This window comes from Pelmatolapia mariae, linkage group LG3_W, assembly GCF_036321145.2.
Source record: "Pelmatolapia mariae isolate MD_Pm_ZW linkage group LG3_W, Pm_UMD_F_2, whole genome shotgun sequence".
NCBI classification, from domain to species: Eukaryota; Metazoa; Chordata; class Actinopteri; order Cichliformes; family Cichlidae; genus Pelmatolapia; species Pelmatolapia mariae.
In genome coordinates this window covers 81,504,765-81,528,395 of record NC_086229.1, presented here as the reverse complement: position 1 = coordinate 81,528,395, position 23,631 = coordinate 81,504,765, and the positions used below count along the sequence as shown (strand labels likewise).

Sequence of the window (23,631 nt, the reverse complement as noted above, 5' to 3'; positions counted from 1 at the left end):
ATTTATTATTTTGCGTGCATTACGAAAGCAAACCAAACGAGGAAAAACAGCAAAAGGCTTTCAGCTAATGGCCGTATGTCTCAATTAGCTGAAATCCTTTATTAAACAGCCGAGCCTTGAGTGCGTTCCTTTTGTTCCCTTCAAACACCGAGCAGAACCGTCAAAAAGCGACATCATTTTTGATGGAAACCTTTTGGCTGTAGTTGTCAAAGTTGTTGTTGTTGTGTTTTTTTCCCTCTTTTTCTTCTGATTCTTTTCTCCGCTCTCCAAAAGCGGCGCCCTCCTCCGCAGTGCCGGCTCCATCGTTGCCCTTTTAATGAGGTGATATCCAGACACACCGGAGCAGATGTTGCAAGGAAAACACACTGTGACGTGATTGTGATCGATGCGCGCCTCCCACCGCATCCACTGCATAATTCGGTGGATGGCATCAGGATAACAACCTGCATTATGTGGAGACAGCTGTCGCCACAGAGCCCGGGCAGCCACGGTATTGGCTCCCGCCTTATTTCAGGCAGAGGCGGGAAGCCAATTAGAGTGATTTACAGCTTGCTTGTGTCGTCAACACCTTGAAACTTGTGTTCCAGTCCAGACAAATAAAATGCTTGGCTACCTGGCAGCAGGTTTATTTATTGGCTAAATATAATGTAATTTTGCTCCAAGCAGAAGCTAATGTGAACATATTCTTTAAGTGAAGCAAAGGGGGTCGAGTAAATAATATCAGCCTTCATTAAATTAAACTTACAGAACTTTAGATGCATCCCTTTGTTTCTGATTGTTGCTTGTGCAGCTTTTCTGCAATAATCTATCATTTTTATGCTTTTTTATAATATAAATTTGCTAACTTCAAAGATGTAAATGAGTGGAGGCAGCAGGTTTGAAGGTTTTGCGGTGATAAATCAGATACGCAGCGTTTGATGACACGGTGATGGGATGGGAAACATGTGAATTCACATGGCTGCCATGTAGAAAGGGAAGTGGCTGACTGTCAGTGTAATCCGAGCAAGCTTTGAAGAGTAAAATGATGACGGGCTACAGTTGAAATGTATGTGCGCTCTCCACGTTGTGAGAGAAGGTTTTAGTCAGAATTACAGACGTTTGCAGGTGAATGTGGCGTAGCATCGAGCCTCGCGGGCTTTGCTGCTGCACCTGGAGCCAGAGCTGTTAGTTAGCAGGTGGGAACTGATAGACTGAACTTGCTAATTATTCACACAATAGTGCTTATTAATGTTACAGCGCTCTTTTAATGATTCAGCAGTGAGGAACCATGAGAAACACGATTTCCCCAAAACTCAGGATGCTGCAAAAAAAAAAAAAAAAAAAAAAAAAAAAAAAAAAGGGGGGGGGGGGGGGGGCAATAAGAAATTACAAGAAAGCCTCTAAGAGAGTTCAGGCTGTGTTGAAGAATAAAGGTGGCCATAGCAAATATTGTCTTTCAAGCTGGTTAGACTTGTACAAACTCTGTTTTTACCTCATATGCTGTGTTTACATTTTTATATATGAAGAAATCCAGGGCTGGCTCAAAACTTTCTCACAATATTGTGTCTTGGTGAGGAGTGCAGTAAATTTTAAAAGCACCGTATTTCACCTTTTAAATGAATTCTCCATTCTTTTACCATCAGCTAAGCCTGTGGCATAAACAAACCAGTCTCAGTGAGCGACATTACTGAGAGCCACGAGCTGGAACCGCTCCTGTCCGGTAGGTGGCGATAAGTGCCACAGATAAGACGCAAAGAAGAAGCCGTCGCTCGCTTATGACGTATGTTTCCCGCGACCTTTAGCTTCGGCGGTTGTAGCGGTTTTCAGTGGAGGACTAGTTTGAGTGGGTTTAAAATGCTCAAAAAGAAATCAAGCACCAGTGAGAAGAAAAGGAAGCACTTTCAGTCCGAGGAGCGACATGACAGCGGTAAACGCAGGAGTACGGGACCCAGTTTTGAGGTGAGGCTTTCGGGACTAGCGCCTTGCTAAACTCCATAGAAAAGAAGTTCAGGAGTATAACAGCCACAAATGTATGTGAATACGTTTAGGGTAAATGTGAGGGTAAATTCAGTTGTGTTTAAAATTTACGTACTGGTTTTAAATGATTGAAAAGTTGACACATTTGCTGTTTTGTGTACCTCGAGTGTCTCTCGATTATTGTTATTATTGCGTTATGTGTTATGTTTGCATCGTCACAAGAACTTTATTTTAGCGTTAAAGCCTCACTGTTGGTTTGGTGCTCTCTGAGGGAAAACCATCGTGTTACTGCTTTTTAAATACTTTCATTAAGTCGCACTAACAAATTTCCCACGTGTGGGACTAATAAAGGTTATCTTATCTTATCTTATTGTTTGCTCTGCTTATTCACTGCAGTGTCTAAATATAATAAAGGGAAAGTCTTAATTTGTCTTTTTTAAATCATTTTTTTTAGTGTAGTTAACATTTTTTTTTAGCTAATAAGAACCAATTAAAGGATTTCAGCCACTACGCAGCAGTAAAATTTGGCTTTGGATGAATTTTAATGATCCCTTTTCATGCAAACTGTGCTGCTGGATTTCATGCTGTTACACTATTTAATTAACTGAGTGTATCTTCTCTTTAACAAAAAAAAAATACTGAAAACAGCCTGAGTCACAACATTGTGTTCAAATTATTTGTTTCCTAATCATGGAGACTGTATTTAAGTTTGCAGAGCATATTCTGTGTATACGAGTCCAGCTGCGTGCTTTAGTTTTTCTTCCCCACTTAAAGGACTCCAAGGATGAACTCGCTGATCCTGAGCTTGACAAGATTGGCAGTGACATTGAGGAAGGGGGACTGGACCTCAGCCTGGCCTTCCAGCCCATCACAGCTTACGTCGGTGACAAGCGGGAGATGCTGGAGCAGTGCTTCCATGTGCTGGGGGAGAAGAAGCTACGGAAGATGCTTCCTGATGAACTCAAGGTGATTTGTTTGAAAAGGTTTTTGTTGTCGGTTATCTGCAAAACTCAACATCTTATTGTGACTCTGGACACCTGCATCAAGCATGTGTGTGTTTCTTTAATAAATTATAAATAATACTCAAAGAATATTTTTGCCCAGATTCTTGCCAAACAGTTGAAATTTTAGACTTCCTTCCTAAAAATTTTGACTCTCAAAAATCTTTCTGTCTGCCCTACTGTAAACCCTGAATTTAACATTTAATTTGTTTCTGTTTTGTGAAGTGGTGGCACACATCATTGGTTTTCATTTCCAAACAGCTGGACTTTACCTGCTATTTTTAAATATTTGTTGCCAAGTCGCTGGTACGACTTTTCCTCTTTATCTGAAAATAAAAAGAACTGATTAGTTCTCATGCAGACGGGATGCTAAGGCCAAAGGCTTGGGAGGCCATTAAAGTATCCCAGCATCTGAGATACTTTTTAAAGATGTTGTCATTTACAGGAATGCAGTGTAGAGGAAATCAAAACGCTGTGTTGGGAGCAGCTGGAACCCATCACGGAGAAAAATCTCATTCAGATCTTAGCAGGTAAGACTGAAGCAAGTTTCTATTTTATAAAAAAATCATTTTGAAACTTCTGCAAAACATTTAATTTCACATAAAATGTGTCGTTGTGTCAAGGGGAGGAGGTGACCGCTGGGAATGACAATGAAAACTCTGAGGAGTCTTTGGAAAGCCAGTGAGTGAAACAGTTAATCAGAGAACAAGTACGCTGTGACTGTGTTTTTATTTCACATGTTTATTTTTTCCCCCCGCCAAGGCAAGACAGTATTGTAGACTCTACATCGTGCCTCAAGGAAACTGCAAAAAGCGAGGACCCAAAGCAAGGTAATTAATATGTAATGACTACAAAGAACATCCCCGAGGCGTTTATAGACTTCAAAGACAGAAGGAGCCCGTAAAGGGACGTTTCACATTTTAAATGACTGTAATTTTCTTCGCAGAGGGTGGCGGCTCTGGTGAAGAGAGCGACGTCCTCAGCATAAACGCAGACACTTACGACAGCGACATAGAAGGACCCAAAGAGGAGCAGACCGTTAAAGAGGAGCAGACTGCGGCAGTGAAGGAGGGAGACAACGATGACGACAGCAGGCTGTGCACTGACCCGGCTGCTAATCCAGAGCCGAAGAAAGACATTCAAAGCGACATAGAAAAGAGCGTGAGCGAGATCTTGGCGTGCTCCTCCACTCCCATCAAAGACGCGGCTAAAGAACAGAGCACACCGCTGCAGTCCCCAGATGTCAGCGGACCCGTTTCTAGCGACATCCCGGCCGTTTGTAAGCCGTCGATTCAGCAGCTGGAGCTACTGGAGCTGGAAATGAGAGCAAGAGCCATAAAGGCTCTAATGAAAGCAAGTAACGGGAAAAACCCTCATGTAACGCCAAACACGTAGCGTCTTTACTTCATGTGTTTCGTAAAATGGTTAATGCTCTTAAAACAATTCAGTTTGCACATCCTGTCTTGTTTGTAGAGGGTACAGCTCAAACCGTGATGTGTTTGTTTTGCTCCACATTGGAATGATTTCTAGATGGTGTTTAACTGTGTTTTTGCATTAAACAAAGACCCCTCCTCCTGCGTGGGATTGGATATCACTTTTCCAAATGTGTTTCTCCCATCGAGCACTAGATGGCAGTGTTACTCTGTCAGAGCACATCCGCAGGGCTGTGTCTAATCTGCGAGAGGACAGCAAGGGCATGTTTATAGGCTCACATTACAGTGAAAGTGGTCTCGGGCACCAGTCAGAGTCAGGTTTTCTTAATAATGATGTCACTTGGAAACGCAGCTGTCCTCGAATCAGCCTTAGAGGATGTGAGAGGATCAGAAAAGTGTGTTACTTCATAGGTTTGTAAGGCAGAGCAGGTGGTTGCAGTGCTGTTTGTATCTTGTAGACACTTAAAGCCTTTCTTCACCCAACACCTGTTTGACTTGTTAAACTGAAAGCGTGCACAGGAATACAAAATCCCGCTATACTCTGCTCTGCCCGCCTGATAAGAAACCGAAAAGCCTTCAAGTGGTCATAAACTACCCACTGGCTCAAAAATGACACGAGTGCATGATATGATTAGACAGCTACCCACTCACTCCTGTAGATCAAAACAAAGACCCTGCCAGCTCACCCACCAGGATAACTTTAAATTAAATTCTGCTTCTCGTGCTTTTGTCAGTCAGCGAGAATTAATAGCGCCTGTTAGCCTAACAGGGCAGTTTCTTTTGCTCTGATTTATTCTAAAGCTGCTTTGCTCCAGCATAAACTGTATGGTTGCTGCATGTATGTGTGTGTCCGTGTGCACGCAATTACATGCAGATGAAGAGAAGAAAGGCTCTCTATCCCACTACCCCGAAGGAGACAATGAAATGTGCGATAAGAAGCCAGTTGCCTCCAGGTATTTGCATTTAAAAGGGTTATTTCATGGAAGAGGTGAGGGTGGGAGGGTTAAACGTGTCGTTCTCTGTGAATTTATGTGCAGGTATCTCCGTGCTCGCTGATGATGAAGAGGGAACGAAAATGTCCACTTTAGTTTAAAAAAAAATAAATAAAAAAAAAAAGCCAGGGGGATACAAAGATTGTAAAGTGCTTGTAGTGTCTATGATGGGTGAGTATTTGTCGGCGTCATTTACTGCTATTAGAATGCCAATTACGATTTGGTGTGTGCCATTAAATGGCTTTTTAAGCAGACCTCAAAAATGAGTAGGCTGGAAAATGGGATTGATGGAGGTGAGACGATACTGTTTTGTTGAAGGAGTGCTTTGTGAATTCGAATGAACCTAATGAACCGTGTTAAAATATTGAAGCGTGATGGTTCTGTGAACGGCGCTATTATCAAAGTCAAACACAAGGTCGCGCAGAAAAACATGGAGCCCGCCGGTTCATAGTCGCAGCTCTCGTTTTGGGCCAAGGCTCTGGGTTTGCAACGCTCGTTGGTGATTCAGTTCTCGCTGATCCTCAAGCCTCAGATTCATTTAGGGTATTGGTGTCAAACATAAGGCCCGGGGGCCAGAATCGGCCTGGCAGAGACTCCAATCCAGCTCACTGGATAGCTTTAAAAAAACGAGAAAGAAGGGCATAAATTTTGAACTTTTAACTGTCTTTTCATGAACTTTGAAGCATTTCCTACTTATTAAAAACATCCCCCATTGTCATTCAAACTAGACTTTAGTAACGGAGTAATAGATAAACAGTTAAATGACAGGAAGATTCCTGATTTTTCACCATTTACCATAAAATGTATTTACTTCACAATTGGCTCAGTTTAAAAATATAAAAGGAGGTGTTCTATGAATGAAAAACATTCAGTTTTGTAATTACAGGAGAGCAGCCAGAAGTTTTTTTTTGTGTGATTTTTACACATTTATTTATTCATTCATACACATTTCTTCCGTTTACTACAGCTGCATTTCTGTTCATGTGGAAAAGCTGAGCCGCACTGCTAAAATTGAACTTCTTTATCTTGTATTAAAACATCTCATGGACTGTAAATGTGTAGTTAAGGGGGCTTTTGCTGGTACGGTCTACTTAAGATCAAAGTGGGTTGCATGTGGCCCATGATGTAAAATGAGTTTGACATTCCTGATTTAGAGTTTTCAGAGCTGACTTGGTGTCTTCCCAGAGATGTTAGGAAGTCTAGGTTAGAGGAAACAATAGACCTAATGTATGTGTGTGCCAGACGTCCTGGAAAGCTTTGCTAAATAATAATTTACTTTGTGCTGTGTTTATGTAATGAAAGTGGAAAATGTGAACTTAAATAAAAAGTTGGTCCATTGTGGTTGCTGAATGATTACACCTCAAAGACACTCATGACCCTTTGACTATATATTATATTATTATTACATATAATTGATCCGAGTGCTTTTTATTTAGTGCTGCTTCAAACATGCAAATATGTCCGGTCATCCAACAGTTTAGGATTAAAGACATCTAACATTATAAATGGATATTCCCCAGCTTCAGATGAAAGCCTGTTTAAACATTTAGATCAGAGGTGCCAAAGAAGGAGGCATCCACCAAAGGATCCAGTTTACACCACTGGATGTCTTTGTAAAGACTGAAAATGGCAGCAAAGTCTGATACCCTGGAAAATGGAATAACTACTCCTTTATATACACTCACTGGCCACTTTATTTCCTGCACCTTGTTACTGCTGGGTTGAGCTGTCCTCATTCTTCACAGCACAGATTCGACAAGGTGCTGGAAACATTCCTCAGAAATACTGGTACATGTTGAACACGGCAGCATCGCACAGGTGCTGCACATCCATGATGTGAATCTCCTGCTCCTCCACATCCCAAAGGTGGTCTATTAGGCTGAGATCTGGTGACTGTGGAGTACAGAGGGATAGTGGGAAGGAAGAACTCCCTTTGAACAGGAAGAAAACTTGAGCAGAACCAGGCTCCGGGGGAAGGGCAGCCATCTGCAGCGAATTTGGGCTGAATTTAGCTAATATGCTAAAATGATTTTGACACGTGAATTAGATGTTGTATATAAGCAACAATATTTTAGGTAAAAAATACTTCGTTACTACTATTAAGTAAAGGTACAACAAGAACTTACAAATGTGTAAGTACACTAAGTGCAGAGTACAGTATAACTGACTACTATATATCAATGATCTACTCATTCATTTTGATTTAGAGGCAGCTTTTGTGGTAAGTATGACCACTTATGAGTACAAGTAGCATTAAATAAATAAACTCATATAGTCAAGTTTTTCTTTCACAAGGAGTAAAAGTACTTTCTCTACCTGCTGTAATGTAGTACATATACTGCAACTGCTTGTATGCCTCACTAAATAATTTTTGCATGAATTCATTGTTTAGGTCAACACAAGCTAAAAAGTCTGTAATATAACTGTAAGAAGTCTCTAATATGAGTACTGTAAAACAGTCTTACAACAAACATGGAGGTGGAACAGCCAACCGAAAGGAGAGGAAGAAGGATGAAGGTGTGCTGTAGCGTAGCAAAAAGAGAGCTTTAGCTCAGTGGTTGATTACAGTCTGTGGCCGAAGGTACAAGCGGGACATGATGTCCGTTTGTTTCTTTATAGTTTGTTGTAGCACATTCAAAGGTAAGAGCTATTTCCTCTACTGAACAGGTACAAATAATTAAGAACAAAATATCAGCAGCAGTAAGAATTTAAAAGGTAATAATAATAATGAGAAGTGCAGTACTAGCATATGCGCTGCAGTATCCTAGCATCTTTAAGTTAGCTTCAGCTAATGTGAAATGGACCACAACTCAAGGATCCACATTGTCTTGAGTTTTAAATTTTCCACTGCTGAATGCTGAAGGCTTTGTATTTTTGTTTATTTTGTTTTTTTTTTTTGTCATCATTTTGTTAGTTGTAAAACTTTATTATTTTTCAGCTAACAGCTTTATATGTGTGCATCCTTGAATCTCAGGAGGAAACAGTCACTGTCACTGCTGCTGGCATGTCCAAAAGCTATCACAGCGCTACCTTTCCTTTCCTTTGATAAACATCTCTGGTTTATTTTCAATATTAGAATTTTTCTGCCTTCATTTGCAATATTCCCCTTAATTTTTATAGTCTCATATGTCTTTATTGGCCGCTGGGAATTGTTTAAAATGTAGCAGACGAAGGACAAGTGTGTTGTTTAATGCAACCTGTCAGTCCAATATAAAACTGTAGATGTTACTGTGGTACCACAGGGAAATACGGTGCGAAAAGAAAAAAAAAAAAAGGTCTGAAAAATGTTGATGTCATTTTTTTAGGAGCGCATCCTGTTTGCATAAATAAAGTAATTCTCTTCAAATTTCCTCTGTAGCGTCTCTGTGCTTTTCTGCAGCTAGAAATTAAATTGAACTAACAGCTCATGCTGACAGGCAATAAATAACTTAGCACCTCTGTAAACTAAATGAATTGATTTCCCCAAGCAATGACTCATCGGACACATTTCATTTTCTTCAAGTTGCAGACAAAACATTTTTTTTCTTAAAGTAAAGGCGATATTAAATGTTACATATACCTTGTTTTGACTATATATCTAATTCTGTGAAGCATCTAATTTATTAGATACAGTTAAAAAACAATAGCTGCATGTATATTAGAGACAGGCCATCCTAGTAACTTCAACCTAAAGTCTGAATTTAGTGACACTGCAATGCTCTGAGAAACTGGACTGGAATGGACTGGCAGTAGCTGCCGGGCCTGGCAGATCCCCATGTACTAAATAGAAGTGAAGAGGTTAAAGAATTGAAAAGGGGAGGGACGGTGGGGCACGTAAATGAGAATGAACAGCTTGTAGAACTGGGGGAACCTATATAGATGAGAACCGGAGGGAGCGTGTTTGGAGGCGTGGTCCTGCTCCTGAAATTCCAATACTTAATCTCCAAATAGAAAAAGACTGAACAAGTGTGTTGCCAGGAGAAAGCCTCTTCTTTCTAAAACGATGGCAGCACAACTTAGGTTTGCAAAGCTGCATCTGAACAAACCACAAGACTTCTGTGATATTGCTGTTTGGACAGATGAGACCAAAGTTGAGGTGTTCGACCATAATGCACAGTAACATGCTTGGAGAAAACCAAATACAGCTCTGCTAAGGACTACATGATTGTTTATGATGTCCTGATTTGCAAATCCCCAGAGCAGACAGACACATGTTATTTTCCCATGATGCTTCATGTATACACTATAACCTTTTGAGAATCTCTGGTCATTGTTGGGATCTGAGATTTCCAGAGCTGTGTAATTTGAATGGTTATACTCAATAGTCATATCAGCCCTGGAACAGTGCCTTCTTCTTCTGTTTTGAATCGTCTGTCAGTGAATGGAAAAGAACTTGTTTGATCACAGGTGTGCTTTACATCTGTTCACTTTGTTTGTGTGCATAAATGCTTGGCTTTTTCCTCAAAGAAGTATAAGCTTGGCAGAACCTTTTTTCTCTCCCCATTTTCCTTTTTTAAAAAAAAAGAGAAAAAAAAGTGAATTGGGTTATAGTAAGACTGCCTGAAAGAGATTTGAACATTTGATATTCCACTCCAGCGTAGCATCTGCATTTGGAGAAAATTCTTCCCCTTCACTGACTCCTCTGACATCTGACTTTCAGATTCCATGCATGCTCTCTCCACATGGGTCTCCCCCACTCCCTCCCTCTTAACTCTGGGGTCTGCATTCAAATGGTGCATTAATACCATCAAACAACCATTGAAATTCTGCCGGGTAGACCAGCAGGCCAATAAAGCGAAATGCTTTTGAAGGATATCGAGAGACATCAGGCAGGATGGATGACCTCGCACAATCAAATCAGCATAATCAAATGAAATATCGCAATATTACATCAAAGCCAACTCCCACTGCGACAGCGACTGCAACACGACCAACAAGCTCAGTCCTCGGGGGTATCCGTCCGCTCTCTCGCAGAAATATTGCGGTTGATGGACTCAAGTTAACGTTTCGCTTCTTTGATGGGTTCAGGTTTACTGACTTTGTAATAAGTGTGTGTCGCTTTTAAATGCTTTTATAAAATCTGGTTAGACTTCAATCAGCAAACACAAATGATTCCCGCTGATTTGTGCATGCAGACTTCATCCCTTATCTGTAGTTCTGCACAAAGATTTAGCACTCCTTTGAGAATTAACTGCGTTAGCATCTGACGTGCAGAAATTACTCGAGCGACAGAATATATTTCTTTTTTCTGCATCGATATTCTGTTTTTTTTTTTTGGTCAAACAGAATAACTGTTATTTAGAAAAATATGCGCCATCAAAGGAAAATAAATGTTGACTGAATAATTAGCAAATGTTCAACTTTGACAAAAGAATGGAAAACGTTTTAAGCTAACACATCAATCTGTGTGCTTAATAGTTATTATTCGTTATATTATTGGATTTAATGAAGCTTTACAATGACATCTGCAGTTTGAATGATTTCATTCTAAATAGTATCCTGTGAAAGGCAATTTTTTTCACAAATATTCAACCTTTAAGTTTTTTTTGCATTATCACATCGTCTGGGTGTTAGCCAGGCTTGCACAGTGATACCCTGATCTTTGCGTACGTGCAGTCTTGCAGGGATGAAGCTGTCAAAATACTGTATGCTAGTCTTTCCGACACACATTATTAAGAAACCGCCACGCACTGATCCCAACCTCCTGTGGCATAAAATTTAAAGAGATGTGAGAAACAAACTAACACCCTTTTGCATCCACTTTTCTTAAAAATAATCACTGTCCCTGTAATGCTGAGCTTTAAACAGCTGCATGGTTATAGTCCCAGATGTCCTACGAACAGCAGTGGACCACCAAAGTGTCCCCAAGACGCATGATGGATCACGGCACAGCGGCCCTGGTAGCTCACACTTTTTATGATGCTAGGTGAAGACAGCGCCATTTGTGCCGGGGTTGGGAGACAGTGAACTGTCAAATCCTGGCGGGGTGCAATTTTATTTATTTATATTTGGATGATTTATTTCCTGCAGAAGCACCAAAGGACGGAGCCAAGTAAATTACTTTTGTCAACGTTGTGATAAAGCTGTCAAATTGCTTCCCACCACCAGCTGGCAAGCAATTGTATTACATAAGTAATTGTCAAAAGGAATGTCAAGAGAGGAGTATATTGCTTGGTGAGTCTGTCTTTCCATCACGGTTTCCATCATGTTCTGCGCTCCTGCTCAACGGCCTTATGGCGAATTTTAACCACGTGGCAGTGAGTGGTTCTCTTGGGTAAAGCTATAGGCCAGATGCACATCAAAATGCCAAATGAACTTTCATACCGCAGTTCTTTTTAGTCTTTTTCAACCACTCAAAGTACTTCACGTTCACAGATACTGGGCACTTTTGTGGTTCACTATCCTGCCCAAGGATGCTCGAACCACTGACCTTGCAATGTGTGACTGGCCCACTCTGCTGCCTGACTCTAGTAAGTAAATAACTAATGTAAGTTTACTTATATAACACCTTTCAGGATAAAATCACAAGGTGCTTCACATCAAATCAAAACAACAAATTACAAAATAGGCAATAAGGCTAAATAAAAATAAAATGAAACGCTTCCCAAATGCTAAAAAGAAAAGTCTTCAAATGCTTTTGAATGAGCTCACAGATCTTAGACTGTGGGGGGCAGGGGGGGGGGGGGGGGGGGGGGGGGGTCACTATTAAAAAGGCTCCTTTAGTTTTAAGTCTAGATTTGGAGGGTTGGACAATGAACCCTGAGTCTTACTGGCGACATGTGGCGGCAAAGGTTTACTGATGTAAGAAGGCCAAAATGTAAAAACCAGAATTTTGAATTGAATTCAGAATTTAACGGGGAGCCAGTGCAGTGAGCTCAGCAGATGTGTGACATGAGAAAGTTTAGGAACCCAGCAGCAGCATTTACCACTATTTCTGTTGAAAACAAGAACAAACCAGACCTTTAACATGCAAATCCAAGTAAAAATCCAGTCAATGCACTGTATAGATGCTACACAGAGCTTTACAGTCCCAATTTTTCTTGTTGTAGTTCTACTGCCACATTGTCTGAAGTGATAACATAGAAAAAGTATTTTTTTACTGGAGTGAAACTTAAAAAACTGTCCACTCCAGTCGCTGTTGGTGTCAGTGTCTTCTTCATGAGGTGAACTGTGCTGCCATCATTCCCATTTCCTGTTCAGGACAATGTTTCAACCACTTAGTATTCAAACTACGCATAGCTTTTAACAGACAGAGAACAAAACAAAACAAAAAAAGCTCAGGAATTGTACAGCTCTTAACACTTTTGTTCTGTTTTTTTTCCACTCTTGGATCTTGCATGATGGCAGTGAAAGGGGATATTCCCAGTACGGTCATTTTATGCACACAGCTCTGGTCCCAAGTATAACGGCCCCATGCACTTGCAGGGGTGGAGCCGTTTTAATATGCACTTACATTTCTACTTGCTCCGTCTTCAGTTAGTCAAAAAGGTTGCTGAGGAAACCTAGCCCACTGTTGCACATCACCCTACTCTTGCTTCCCATCATTGGCTTCCAGCAAGAAGCAATGCAATATCAGGGATTGTAACATCTAGTTCTTTTATTGAATCATTGGCTCCCAGTGAAATTCAAAATTCATTTAAAATGTTATCAATATATATTGGCCTCCATGTTTTTACCAAGAGTTTATTCTTTCAGTCAGCCTGTCCCATCATCTGATTAGGATCTTTTGTCCTCTCAGCGCTTTTCTACATGTTAATTTTGAAGTTTTGGCTCCTAAATTCCTAAACAGCCTCGCTTATCCCACGAAGCTGGCTGAATCAGATAAACCGTTCAAGTCTTTCTCATTATGAATTATGAAGTTTATTGTAGCCATTTCAACAACACAGATGATGGGAACTCTGTGTGCTCATATATATAAAGATACATTGTATACACACAACAAGACACGACACAACACAAGATACTAAATAAATGCACCAGATCAAAACAATAAAACGTGGAATCTATGGCGGTGCACCTAGGAGATACATCTGGTTCATACATACAGCTCATATATATTAAATTCATCTCAAGTGAGGTGAAAATAATAATAACAAGTAAATGTGTATTTTACATTTTTCAAAATAAAATGTCAGGCAAGTGTTTAAACCTTTTGATTAATAAACAACAGCATTCATATTTCTGCATATATGTAGTTGTGCAAGTCACTCAAAGCCAACAACCAGCATACTGAGTCACACCGAAGCGTGGCTACAATCCGGCCCTTCAGCTTAGAACGTTTGGCTGTGATTGGGCCGTGATAGTTACTGTGTAATCAGTGCGCCCTTCATTGCGATGGCCATTATGCTCGCCTTAATTAACAAAACTCAAGTTGTGCCTTTGAAAGTGAGGTCATCACATCTGTAAAGCTGAAGCCAGCACAGATTCAATCAGGGATGCGAGGACAGATGTTAAAATGCCACTGAAGGTTCGCACCACAGCGGGAACAGGTGTTACTGGGTCGGCCGGTAAATGGCGTGGACTTGCTAGGAGGCGAGGGGGGGAATAGTTTGCTGTTTATCTCCGTGTTTGTGTACCTAAAGCTCCTGGATCGGCTCCAGCTCTTCTGGACCCGCGCAGCCTGCCTGAAGCGGTAAGTGTGACTCCACATTCACTTGACAATACCCCCAGGAAATAATGAAATGATGTTGGCAAACGTATTTATGACAAATAAGAAAACAACCACTCGGGTCCAGTGTTGATAAGCAAGAAAGTGACACTGTCAAATGGATTCGCTGTGTTGTGAGCTCAGAAAGCGAATGATTTGTTTGTCAGAGGCTAAATACTTGAGCGCACTAATAATGATTTCTCTGGAATTAATCAAGGTGAGTTTGAAGTGATTCTAACATTAATCAACCTTTGCCAATCAGTTTAATCTGGTCCGACCCAAACTAATCAGAAGCGGGCAAACGCAACCCTCTCGAGGCTTCACAACTGAGCTTTTATACGTGTATTTTTTCCCCCCACAAAGATGAATTGACTACCACTTTGTGCAATTAAAGGTCATATGGAAGTGATGAGTCACTTCAAAAAATCAACATTTTAAAGCCAAAAGATCCATCATGAGTCATCCTGAATTCACAGCAAAGGTCCGCCTATTATCGCGCCCCTTAATATTGATAGCCTCAACCTCAACCTACTCCTAGGTGACTCATTAGTCACAGATATAATGACGTGTCATAAAAGAGCAATCAGTGTCCTGGATATGAGTGATGACTGGGGCTTAAGACACCCGAGCTGTGATGCAGTACATGCTTGGTCTGAGTGGGTTTGGTATTTAGAGCTGGGGCCCAAAAGATGCCCACCCTATCTGTGTTTTCCCTCGAGGTAAACAAACAGCATCCTGCCGCTGAGAGTTAGAGTCAGCCTTCGCCAAACCTCCTCCCTTTTTCTTTTTTTCCCCCTTCTTTTAGATAGCAGAGCAGTCATAACGGCCATGTTGGAGGTTTCATCAAAGCTTTATCATCCTTACACCAGACTCATTACACGGGTGCAGAGATGGCATAATAAAACGTGACTTAATCAAAAACAAGCAGGCCTCCAGAAAATTGGCTCCCCACAACTGAGTGTGTGGAACAATCGGGCAGGGGCTACTGTTTTACTTAACCTCATCAAAGTCCTCATTTAGGTGATGGAGGACGCAGGCGTCGAGGCAAGGGGCTGCTAGGGGGGCTGTTTTCTTATTTTCAATTTATGCTTGATGAAATGAGTCAGCACTTTAGAGATAATTACAGCAGTACATTTTATTATGTGGTGCAGTCTCATTCTATATTAAAAGCCAGGCGCGGTGTAATTGTTTTTAACATTTCCGGATGCCTGGGAGACTTTTCTTTAGAGTTGTGGCCAGCTGCATTTGGCCTCCCTCCCTCCCAGAAAAGAAAAAAAAAATCCCCTCCCCAGCCTCACGGTGCCTTTTCCTTAAAATTATCAGTAGTCGGTGTTGCGCAGAGCGAAATGAGGCTCTAACAAAGTGTGCCACATACTCTTGCACAGATAGTGTGAGATTCAGGTTTAAAGTTTGAGCAAAAAGACATTTGCAGTGGGTTTTTTTCTTCTCTCTGCTGGGGTTGAAATCTTCCCCGAAAGCGTTTCTGAAGTGATGTGTAAGTGACTGTTTCTGTAATGGGCTATGCCACGGAAATGTTTCCATGGTAACATGGCAAAGGCACTAGTACAGCTCAATGCCGCTCTCTGGGGAGTATCCGGGGAGCTTCTGCTTACTGGGAAATGATGATAATAGCGCAGAGTGTTGGATAAAACTCAACTGGGGAAGACTAACCCCTCCATTTTTCAGAGAAAAGAGACAATGTTCATCTTCTTTAGCAAAGTCTTTTACTCACTTTGTTTTGTTTTTTACACTACAGTATGTTCTGTAGTCTTTGCTTTGATTTTTGTAAATTCGTGTATCACATTTGAACAGACAGTGTAAGTAACTGTTCAAGAACAAAGCAGACACAGATAGAGTAGGGCTTGCCAAACCTCTGATTTAAGATTCTCAAACTTGTAGCACCTCAAATTACACATATATACATATATTTGCGCGTGTAGATAAAGACAAACTAAAAAACCAAAGCGAAAAAAGTCAGTTTTGCAGGACTTTCATTGCAGCAGCTCAAAATGGGGCTCGGTAGTTTGTATGACCTCCAACAGATTGTATGCATGTCAGAGCTCCTAATGAGATGACGGATGGTCTGAGGTACAACCTAGCAGTGTCAGATGGATCAAACCATAATGTCCCAGAGCTGTTCTTTGGATTTAGGTCAGAAGAGCATGGTATCAATTCCTTCATTCTCCAGGAACTGCCTGGATACTGTCAACACATGAGGCCAGGAATCGTTGAGGACCAGTAGGAACCTATAACCCACTACACCAGCGTAGGGTCTGACAATGAGAAGAGGTCTTTGTGTTCTTCCATGGATATGCTTCCTCAGACCATCACTGACCGACCACCAAATCAGTCATACTGAACGATGTTACAGGCAGTATAACAATCTCCACGGCTTCTCCAGACGCTTTCACGTCTGTCACATTTGCTCAGGATGGTCCTGTTCTTATCTGTGAAAAGCACAGGCCATCAGTGGTGAACCTGCCAATGCTGGCATGCTATGGCAAATGCCAACTGGGCTCCACGGTGCCAGGCAGTAAGCACAGAGCCCACTAGAGGACATCTGGCCCTCAGGCCACCCTCATGAATCTGTTTCTGTTTTTTTGGTTAGAGACATTCTAGAGGTCTCTGGAGGTCATTTTTGTGGCATAACGAATGACTACTTTGACCATGAGCTACTGCTAATAGCTAAAGTGTAACTTTTAATTATTGTCACATGCTGCAGTGCAACTAAGAAATAGCCCAACAACCGTAGTAACCTAATTAAAACCTGCTTCAATATCTATAATCAAACAAAATGAAATTACATTTGTATATATCGATCATGATGTGCCGCCTGGACCAAAAAAATGCAAAAGCCAACTTTTTTGTCCCAGTCCAGCCCTGGTTTAGTGGTTTAGGACCTTCTACAGCCCTTTCCAGCTCACATAAGTAACGACCTTTCCCCTGGAATCTCCTCCATGTTCCAGATGCTGTGCTGGTAGATGCAGCAAATCTTTTGGCAATGGTGTGATGTGTTATTTTAGAAGAGTGGACTACCCGTGCAAACCTCTGTAGGGTGCAGGTAGTGCATCACGCTACCAGTAGTGACACCCATCTTAGCCAAATACAAAGTAGTGAAAAGCTGTCAGGCGAGGAGAGCAAAAGCATTCCTGTTTTCGAGGTTGTGTTATTGTTGCCCCTCTAGTTCACCTGGGGTTAATGTCATTAACGCCAAAGCAGCTGATCAAACCCCCCTCTGCTACTTAACTGATCACATCAATATCCCAGAAGTTTAATCGGCTTGATGCTGCACTCTGATTAAAAAGTGTTCATTTATTTTATTTTTTTAGCAGTAAATCTTAAACATGACAGCTTCTGGCCTCAGTATCTGTTTCTTGCTTTTTGTTTCTTTAATTCAAACCGATACGCTAAAGAAAATCTTACAGTTGCTTGAAGAGAATAGCTGGAAATCCTCAACTTAATTGGAAATATCGCACATAATTCCTCACACAGGAATCTCACAAAGAGGCAGCCGCAGAATGGAAGACTATTTGACCCGGTAGCTCCTCTTGTAGTGAAAAACCTCTGCTCAAATCAGATACCTGTTAACGCCCCACTGGCACTCGGCTGCTCTTTTCTCAGCGCTGATATGGGCTCGCGTGTGCGTGTTGTTCAGTGTTAGATGTCAGATTCCAGCGGCTTAGGGAACACGGCTTTGTATTCGATCACAACTGTGCATAAATTACATCCATAGCGATTATTAGATGTGCAGAAATAACTGAAGACTGAAACTCTTTGGAGTTGAAAATGTCACATTAATTTTAAACACATTACCCCCTGCCGGAAGGCTTAATGAAGAAGGCTATTAGAATGTCATACCTGCTTACTTGTGAATTTTTGTACAAAGTTTATTGGATATGTCAGAGTCAATTACCCAAAGTCTTTGTGATAAGAAACTGCTCAGTGGACCTGAACCCACAGTTCTACTCATGGAGCACTTGGATATTTTATCCACGGCTGTGCTTTGAATAATTTCCAGGCAGAAATTCTGCTTTAGGAAGGCTCTCTATTTTCCTTCTGCCATCTTAGGGCCATCAAGGTTTTGTCCTTGATGTCACTTTGCAAAGCATTTTTCTTGCCTCTACAAATAAGGAGTCTGAAAAGATGAGGGGAAACTGTAATTGACTGATGCTTTTTGGACTTGTTAATCCAAGAAAAAGATTTTCATTTTCCTGACAAACTTAACTTTTCTCTTTTCACACAAACTTCATACCATTGGGGAATGGTGTGGAAATACTCAGTTTGGCATTAAACACTGTTTAATTTGCAACAGGCAGCGTTTTGCAAGGTGAAAATTAGAGCAGCGGAGACCATGATCCTCTATATTTAGCTCCTAGTAAGTATAGCTATTAAGAACACGTATAACATCGGTACCAATTCTGGACTTGTGGGTTAACTTTACTACATAAAAAAGTAGTTTCAAACTGGGTAGCTTGAGCAAATTGTGAAAACATTTGACTCAAGTCAATGTAACGCCTGCTATGATTATTCAAATAAACCTATCAAAACTTGTTAAAAACTACAATAAGCAACTGCATACAAAATCCTTCACTGTCTTTAACAAAAAATGATGAAGTACTTCATAACCAAAAATCACTGGGGGGCAAACATTTCTGTCCTCATTTGTCGGTATAACTAAGACTTCATTATCCCAGGCCACTAGTAAGAGCAAACTTTAAACCCCCGAATCCTTCAAACACCTTCAAACATCTCAAGCACATCCTGATATGAACTTTGTGACATCACCTAATGCTGTCATCTGTATTATTATTAAGTTATTTTTATAGGATTAGTAGTGGGTCTTGCTTAAAAATATGACTTATTTCTCCCTTTTGCTTCTTCAGCAACAAATCTAAAGGATCATTGTGTGCAGTGTACACAGCGAGACTCATATTCTTCCTATCATACATAGTACCGCATCAGATACACAAAAACACACACAAGTAATTGTGGCAGCTGTCCTACTTGTGTTTAAACTCCACTTCAGTCATTTTAATTTGTCAGCTTTCTCAGCATGGAGCCGGTGTCTCTGCGGACATGAAACATTTTATGTCATTCTCACACACATTGCAGGAGTGCTGGGACAAACACCGGATGAGTGACTAAGAAAACAATTCCCCTGGATGTGCCTGTTGTCTCGCCCTTCCTCTCTCTCTCTCTCTCTCATGCTCTTTCTGCATCTTTCTGGGGCTGAATCACATTTCTTGCTTCCCTCCAGTGTGTCATATATATAGGTACACGGTCACGTGCGCGCGAGTGCACGCACGCACACACCCGCTGGCTCCTCTGACACGCACACGCAGCCTGACAAATCCCCCCTTCTGCCAAAAAGTCGATAAATAAATGCATTGTCTCTTCACTTTCTGCTGTTGGCATCAGCCTGTCTAAATTGTCTGAGAAGGCAGTGGAGTGTGAAATTGAGTTCAGAACTGTACGCCGTGTGAGGTGGCACAAGATGAGCGTATGTTTGCTTATTTATTCATATTGCAGCGGCGTTCAGACGTGGTTTTGCAAGAAGGGGTCAGTTAAACACACTGAGGTGTTGTCGGTGGAAATTTGACAAGTTTAAAGGAAGAGGCTTAGGCAATGGTGTTTTACCCTTGCATTGGGGGCATTAGGTGATTCATCTGAGGGGTAAATGAAGCTTCAAAGTGAAATTGCGCAGTTACAGTGAGTCCACCAACCACCACTTCTTTTACTTTTTATTTTTTTGCCTCAGTCTCCGGGTGCTGTGAACCAGGACGGCTTCTTTTTGACAGTCACTATCATTGTTCTAAATGCCATCCACACTGAAGCCTTCGTAGGTGCATGCAAAGCGAAAAGGTAATTTTACTTGAATCACTAGGTAGTGATTGAATAACTTCACAGTGATTTGCTCTCTCCTATTTCTGAAAAGATGAATTTCTTTCCCAAAGCCAAAGAGTTCATGCGAGAATAATAGCACCTGCCCACACTAATTTGCCAAGAACAAATGATTTTGCTTGAGAATGTAACTTTTGTGCCGCTTTCCAGAGATTTAATCAGAGGTATTACGCAAACCTTCCCTTCCTCAGCTCTTTTTCTTACCCGTCTGTGATGAATGTGTTGTTACGGGATGATGTATGTTTATAGATTGCCAGGGATAACTGCTGTTTTGAAGAGTTATAGCTTCCCCCTCGCATCAAAGAAAGTGCTTCTGTGTGAAAATCATTCAGGGATTTCAGGTTTGTCTCTCAATTTCACTGAGCACAACACATGATAAATGTGCGTTTGTTTAAAGAAACTTTGTTTCTGACTTTTTTGACAAGGCTTTTTGAATGTCAGCATGCGCCCAAAACTCTGGCACTTAGTGGGAAAACAATCCACCCATTTACATTTTAACTGCAATGGTTCAAGCATCCGTCACCGTAATCACCATACGGCGGTCATCAGTGACAAAAACTGAAATGGCAGCACAAATCTTTACATTTTCAGCATTAGCTTTGAGAAGTATGCTGGGAATTAGAAGATCACTAACAGTCTAAGGAGCTTGGAAAGAAAAGTGTCTGGACTTCTTTAAGTTGCTTGAAGACGTTTCACCTCTCATCCGAGCAGCTTCTTCAGTTCTAAGAGTCAAATGGTGGAGAGTCCCAGATTTAAACCCCGTGGGAGTATCCCCCCAAAGAGGGACAAAGGACCCCCTGATGATCCTCTACCTAATCACATGAGCCAAGGTGTGAAAGCGGGTGTGGGTCACAATCAGCCAGGGTTTCGGGTGAGCTCATTGTGAAACCTGGCCCCACCCTATCATGTGATTTCCTGAGGTCAGATGGCCCAGGATGTGAGTGGGCGTTAAGGCGTCTGGGGAGGGAACTCAAAACTGGATTATAGATGGCAGACAGTTGGTGTCGTAAACCACCGCCTCTGTTCAAAGATGGTCGCTCACAGTGGACATAGATGGCCTCTTTCACTCCTCTTTCAAACCATCTGTCCTCTCTGTCCAAAATGTGAACATTGGCATCCTCGAAAGAGTGACCTTTATCCTTAAGATGCAGATGGACTGCTGAGTCTTGTCCTGTGGAGGTGGCTCTTCTATGTTGTGCCATGCGCTTGTGAAGTGGCTGTTTGGTCTCTCCAATGTAGAGGTCTGGGCATTCCTCGCTGCACTGTACAGCATACACCACATTGTTCAGTTTGTGTTTAGGAGTTTTGTCTTTCGGGTGAACCAGTTTGTGTCTGAGTGTGTTGCTGGGTCTGAAGTACACTGGGATGTCGTGCTTGGAGAAAACTCTCCTGAGTTTCTCTGATACACCGGCTACATAGGGGATGACAACGTTGTTGCGTCTGTCTTTCTTATCCTCCCTAGCTGATGTCTGATCTTCTTTCCTGTTCATGTGATTAGAGGATCACCAGGGGGTCCTTTGTCCCTCTTTGGGGGGATACTCCCACTGGGTTTAAATCTGGGACTCTCGGCCATTTGACCTTAGAACTGAAGAAGCTTCTCGGATGAGAGGTGAAATGTCTTCAAGCAACTTAAAGAAGTCCAGACGCTTTTCTTTGCAAACTCCTTTGACTACGATGACCTGGACGACTGAGAACCTTCACAGACATATTTCCTGTGCATCGTTGCTGACTTTATAAACGCCCAATTAGGATAACCGCATGTTTTAAGTGCTTCCTTTACATGTGTGTTTTCAAGCAAACATCTTCAAGCAACTTAAAGAAGTCCAGACGCTTTTCTTTCCAAGCCCCTTAGACTACGATGACCTGGATGACTGAGAACCTTCACAGACAAGATCACTAACACAACAATAATTAACCTATTTCCCTTCATCTACAGTGAAGTACAGTAACCTAAAAATGGCTATTTTTCTCCCAACAGGACTCTATATTTAGAGTTGTGGAAAAACTAAGTACACCCCATGATTCACCAACTTGTAGAACCACATTTAGCAGCACCGATTTCAAGTAATCGTTTTCTCACACAAATTTTAGCTCACTATTCTACAACACTGCTTCAGTTCATTGAGGTTAGCAGATATTTATCTATCCGCAGCTCTCTGAAGGTCCCGCCACAGCATTTCAATCAGGTTGAGGTCTGACCTTTGACCGGGACTTTGCAACACTTTCATTCTTTTGTTGATTATTTTCTTTTTGAGTCATTCTGTTGTAGATTTGCTGCTGTGCTTGGGATCATTGTCCTGTTGCATGACCCAATTTGGGTCAGCTGCTGGACGGACATCCTCAGATTTGACTCCAGAATACTTTGGCTTACAGAGGAGTTCATGGTCAGGTGCCCAGGTCCTGTGGCTGCAAAACCAATCAACTCCCCTCCACCACTTTGCTGGGCAGCTGTTTGCGCTGATGTGCTGTTCTTGGTTTTAAATGAATGTGACACAATGGATTATGACCAAACATCTCCACTTTGGTCTCATCTGTCCAAAGGACTCTGTTCCAGAAGTCTTGTGGTTTGCTCAGATGTAACTTTGCAAACCTAAACTGTGCTGCCATGTTCTTTCTAGAGAGAAGAGGCTTTCTCCTGACAACCCTCCCAAACAAGCCACGCTTGTTCAGTTTTTTTCTCTAATTGTACTGTCAGTAACTTTAACATTTGATATTCTAACCGACTCTGAGATGTAGCTCCTATTTTTTTTTTTTTGTTTTTTTGCAGTTTCTGTGAGAATTGTTGCATAATCTGACACTGGGATGAATTTTCTGGGGCGTCCACTCCTGGGAAGCTTTTGGAGTTGTGTTAACATATTCCAGATTAGCAAACTGCCAAATGGTTATCAGTTAGCTGGGAGCAGCTAAGGCATAGACAGTGTAGTCGGCACTGCACAGAATTCAGTGAAAACATGCAGTAGAAGAACTTGCATGTAATAATTATTTCAGACATAATAAGTTGCATTGAAATTTGTCAAAAATATGAATCTTAAAGTTGCCCCTTTCCATTTTTAGTTTTCTAAATTTAAGTGTTTCTCAGCAAAAAGAACAGTGTGTATTCTCGGGGTCACAAACATGTGATTAGCTCCCGTTCAACTCATTTTTGAAATACCTTAGCTGGATAGTTGGAATTCTGCACTTCACCGTCATCTTTACATTTCTTTTTTCTATCAAATGCTGTAATGTGAAGTAACATGACACCACATTGCATGTGCTACCTTTAAAAGAGAGTAATAGCAGGAGTGTTACCTGAATTAATATGTACTATTTGTGCCCATCTGTATGTCCAGCCTGTTCTCATTCTCGGGGCGTTGGATGCTGTTATTTTAAAGCCGCTCTCCTCTCCGAGATGAACGAAGTATCCTTTGGCGTTGTTACCGTGATCACCAGAGTTAAAGGGATTAGCGAGCTTTTCATTCCTACACTTTAATTTCTTGCTCTAATATTGAACTTCATGTATTGAAGCGGTACACTATAAAGCTTAATAATGACCATACCGACTATACATAAATGGATGAGATAAAAAGCTAATTTTGTGTTAATCTCACCACCTCAAAAACATATTGGCCTATTATCTCTGTTTAGGCATCCTCACCCATTAGCTGAGTAAATACACAATTGCTGTCACAGTAATTAACATATTAGTTGGCCCACTCTCTAATTTAAAGACCTATCTCTTCCAT

General features: G+C 41.3%; 1 protein-coding gene across 1 annotated transcript; it reads left to right on the top strand.

Annotated features, from left to right (window-relative positions):
• The first annotated feature begins 1,748 nt into the window (after positions 1-1,748).
• On the top strand, positions 1,749-6,711 carry LOC134624899 (caspase activity and apoptosis inhibitor 1). The gene is made up of 6 exons (XM_063470021.1): positions 1,749-1,938; positions 2,731-2,922; positions 3,403-3,487; positions 3,581-3,638; positions 3,720-3,787; positions 3,904-6,711. Exons 1-6 carry the CDS (start codon positions 1,762-1,764, stop codon positions 4,350-4,352), a joined length of 1,029 nt encoding a protein of 342 aa, XP_063326091.1. The 5' UTR covers positions 1,749-1,761; the 3' UTR covers positions 4,353-6,711.
• Positions 6,712-23,631: the final 16,920 nt, after the last annotated feature.

Excerpts from the sequence above, each read along its gene's own strand:
- LOC134624899 (XM_063470021.1), top strand. The coding sequence starts at position 1,762 with ATGTTTCCCGCGACCTTTAGCTTCGGCGGTTGTAGCGGTTTTCAGTGG. Across the intron at positions 1,939-2,730 it reads GTACGGGACCCAGTTTTGAG|GACTCCAAGGATGAACTCGC; the intron begins GTGAGGCTTTCG and ends CCCCACTTAAAG. Across the intron at positions 3,639-3,719 it reads GAGGAGTCTTTGGAAAGCCA|GCAAGACAGTATTGTAGACT; the intron begins GTGAGTGAAACA and ends CCCCCCGCCAAG.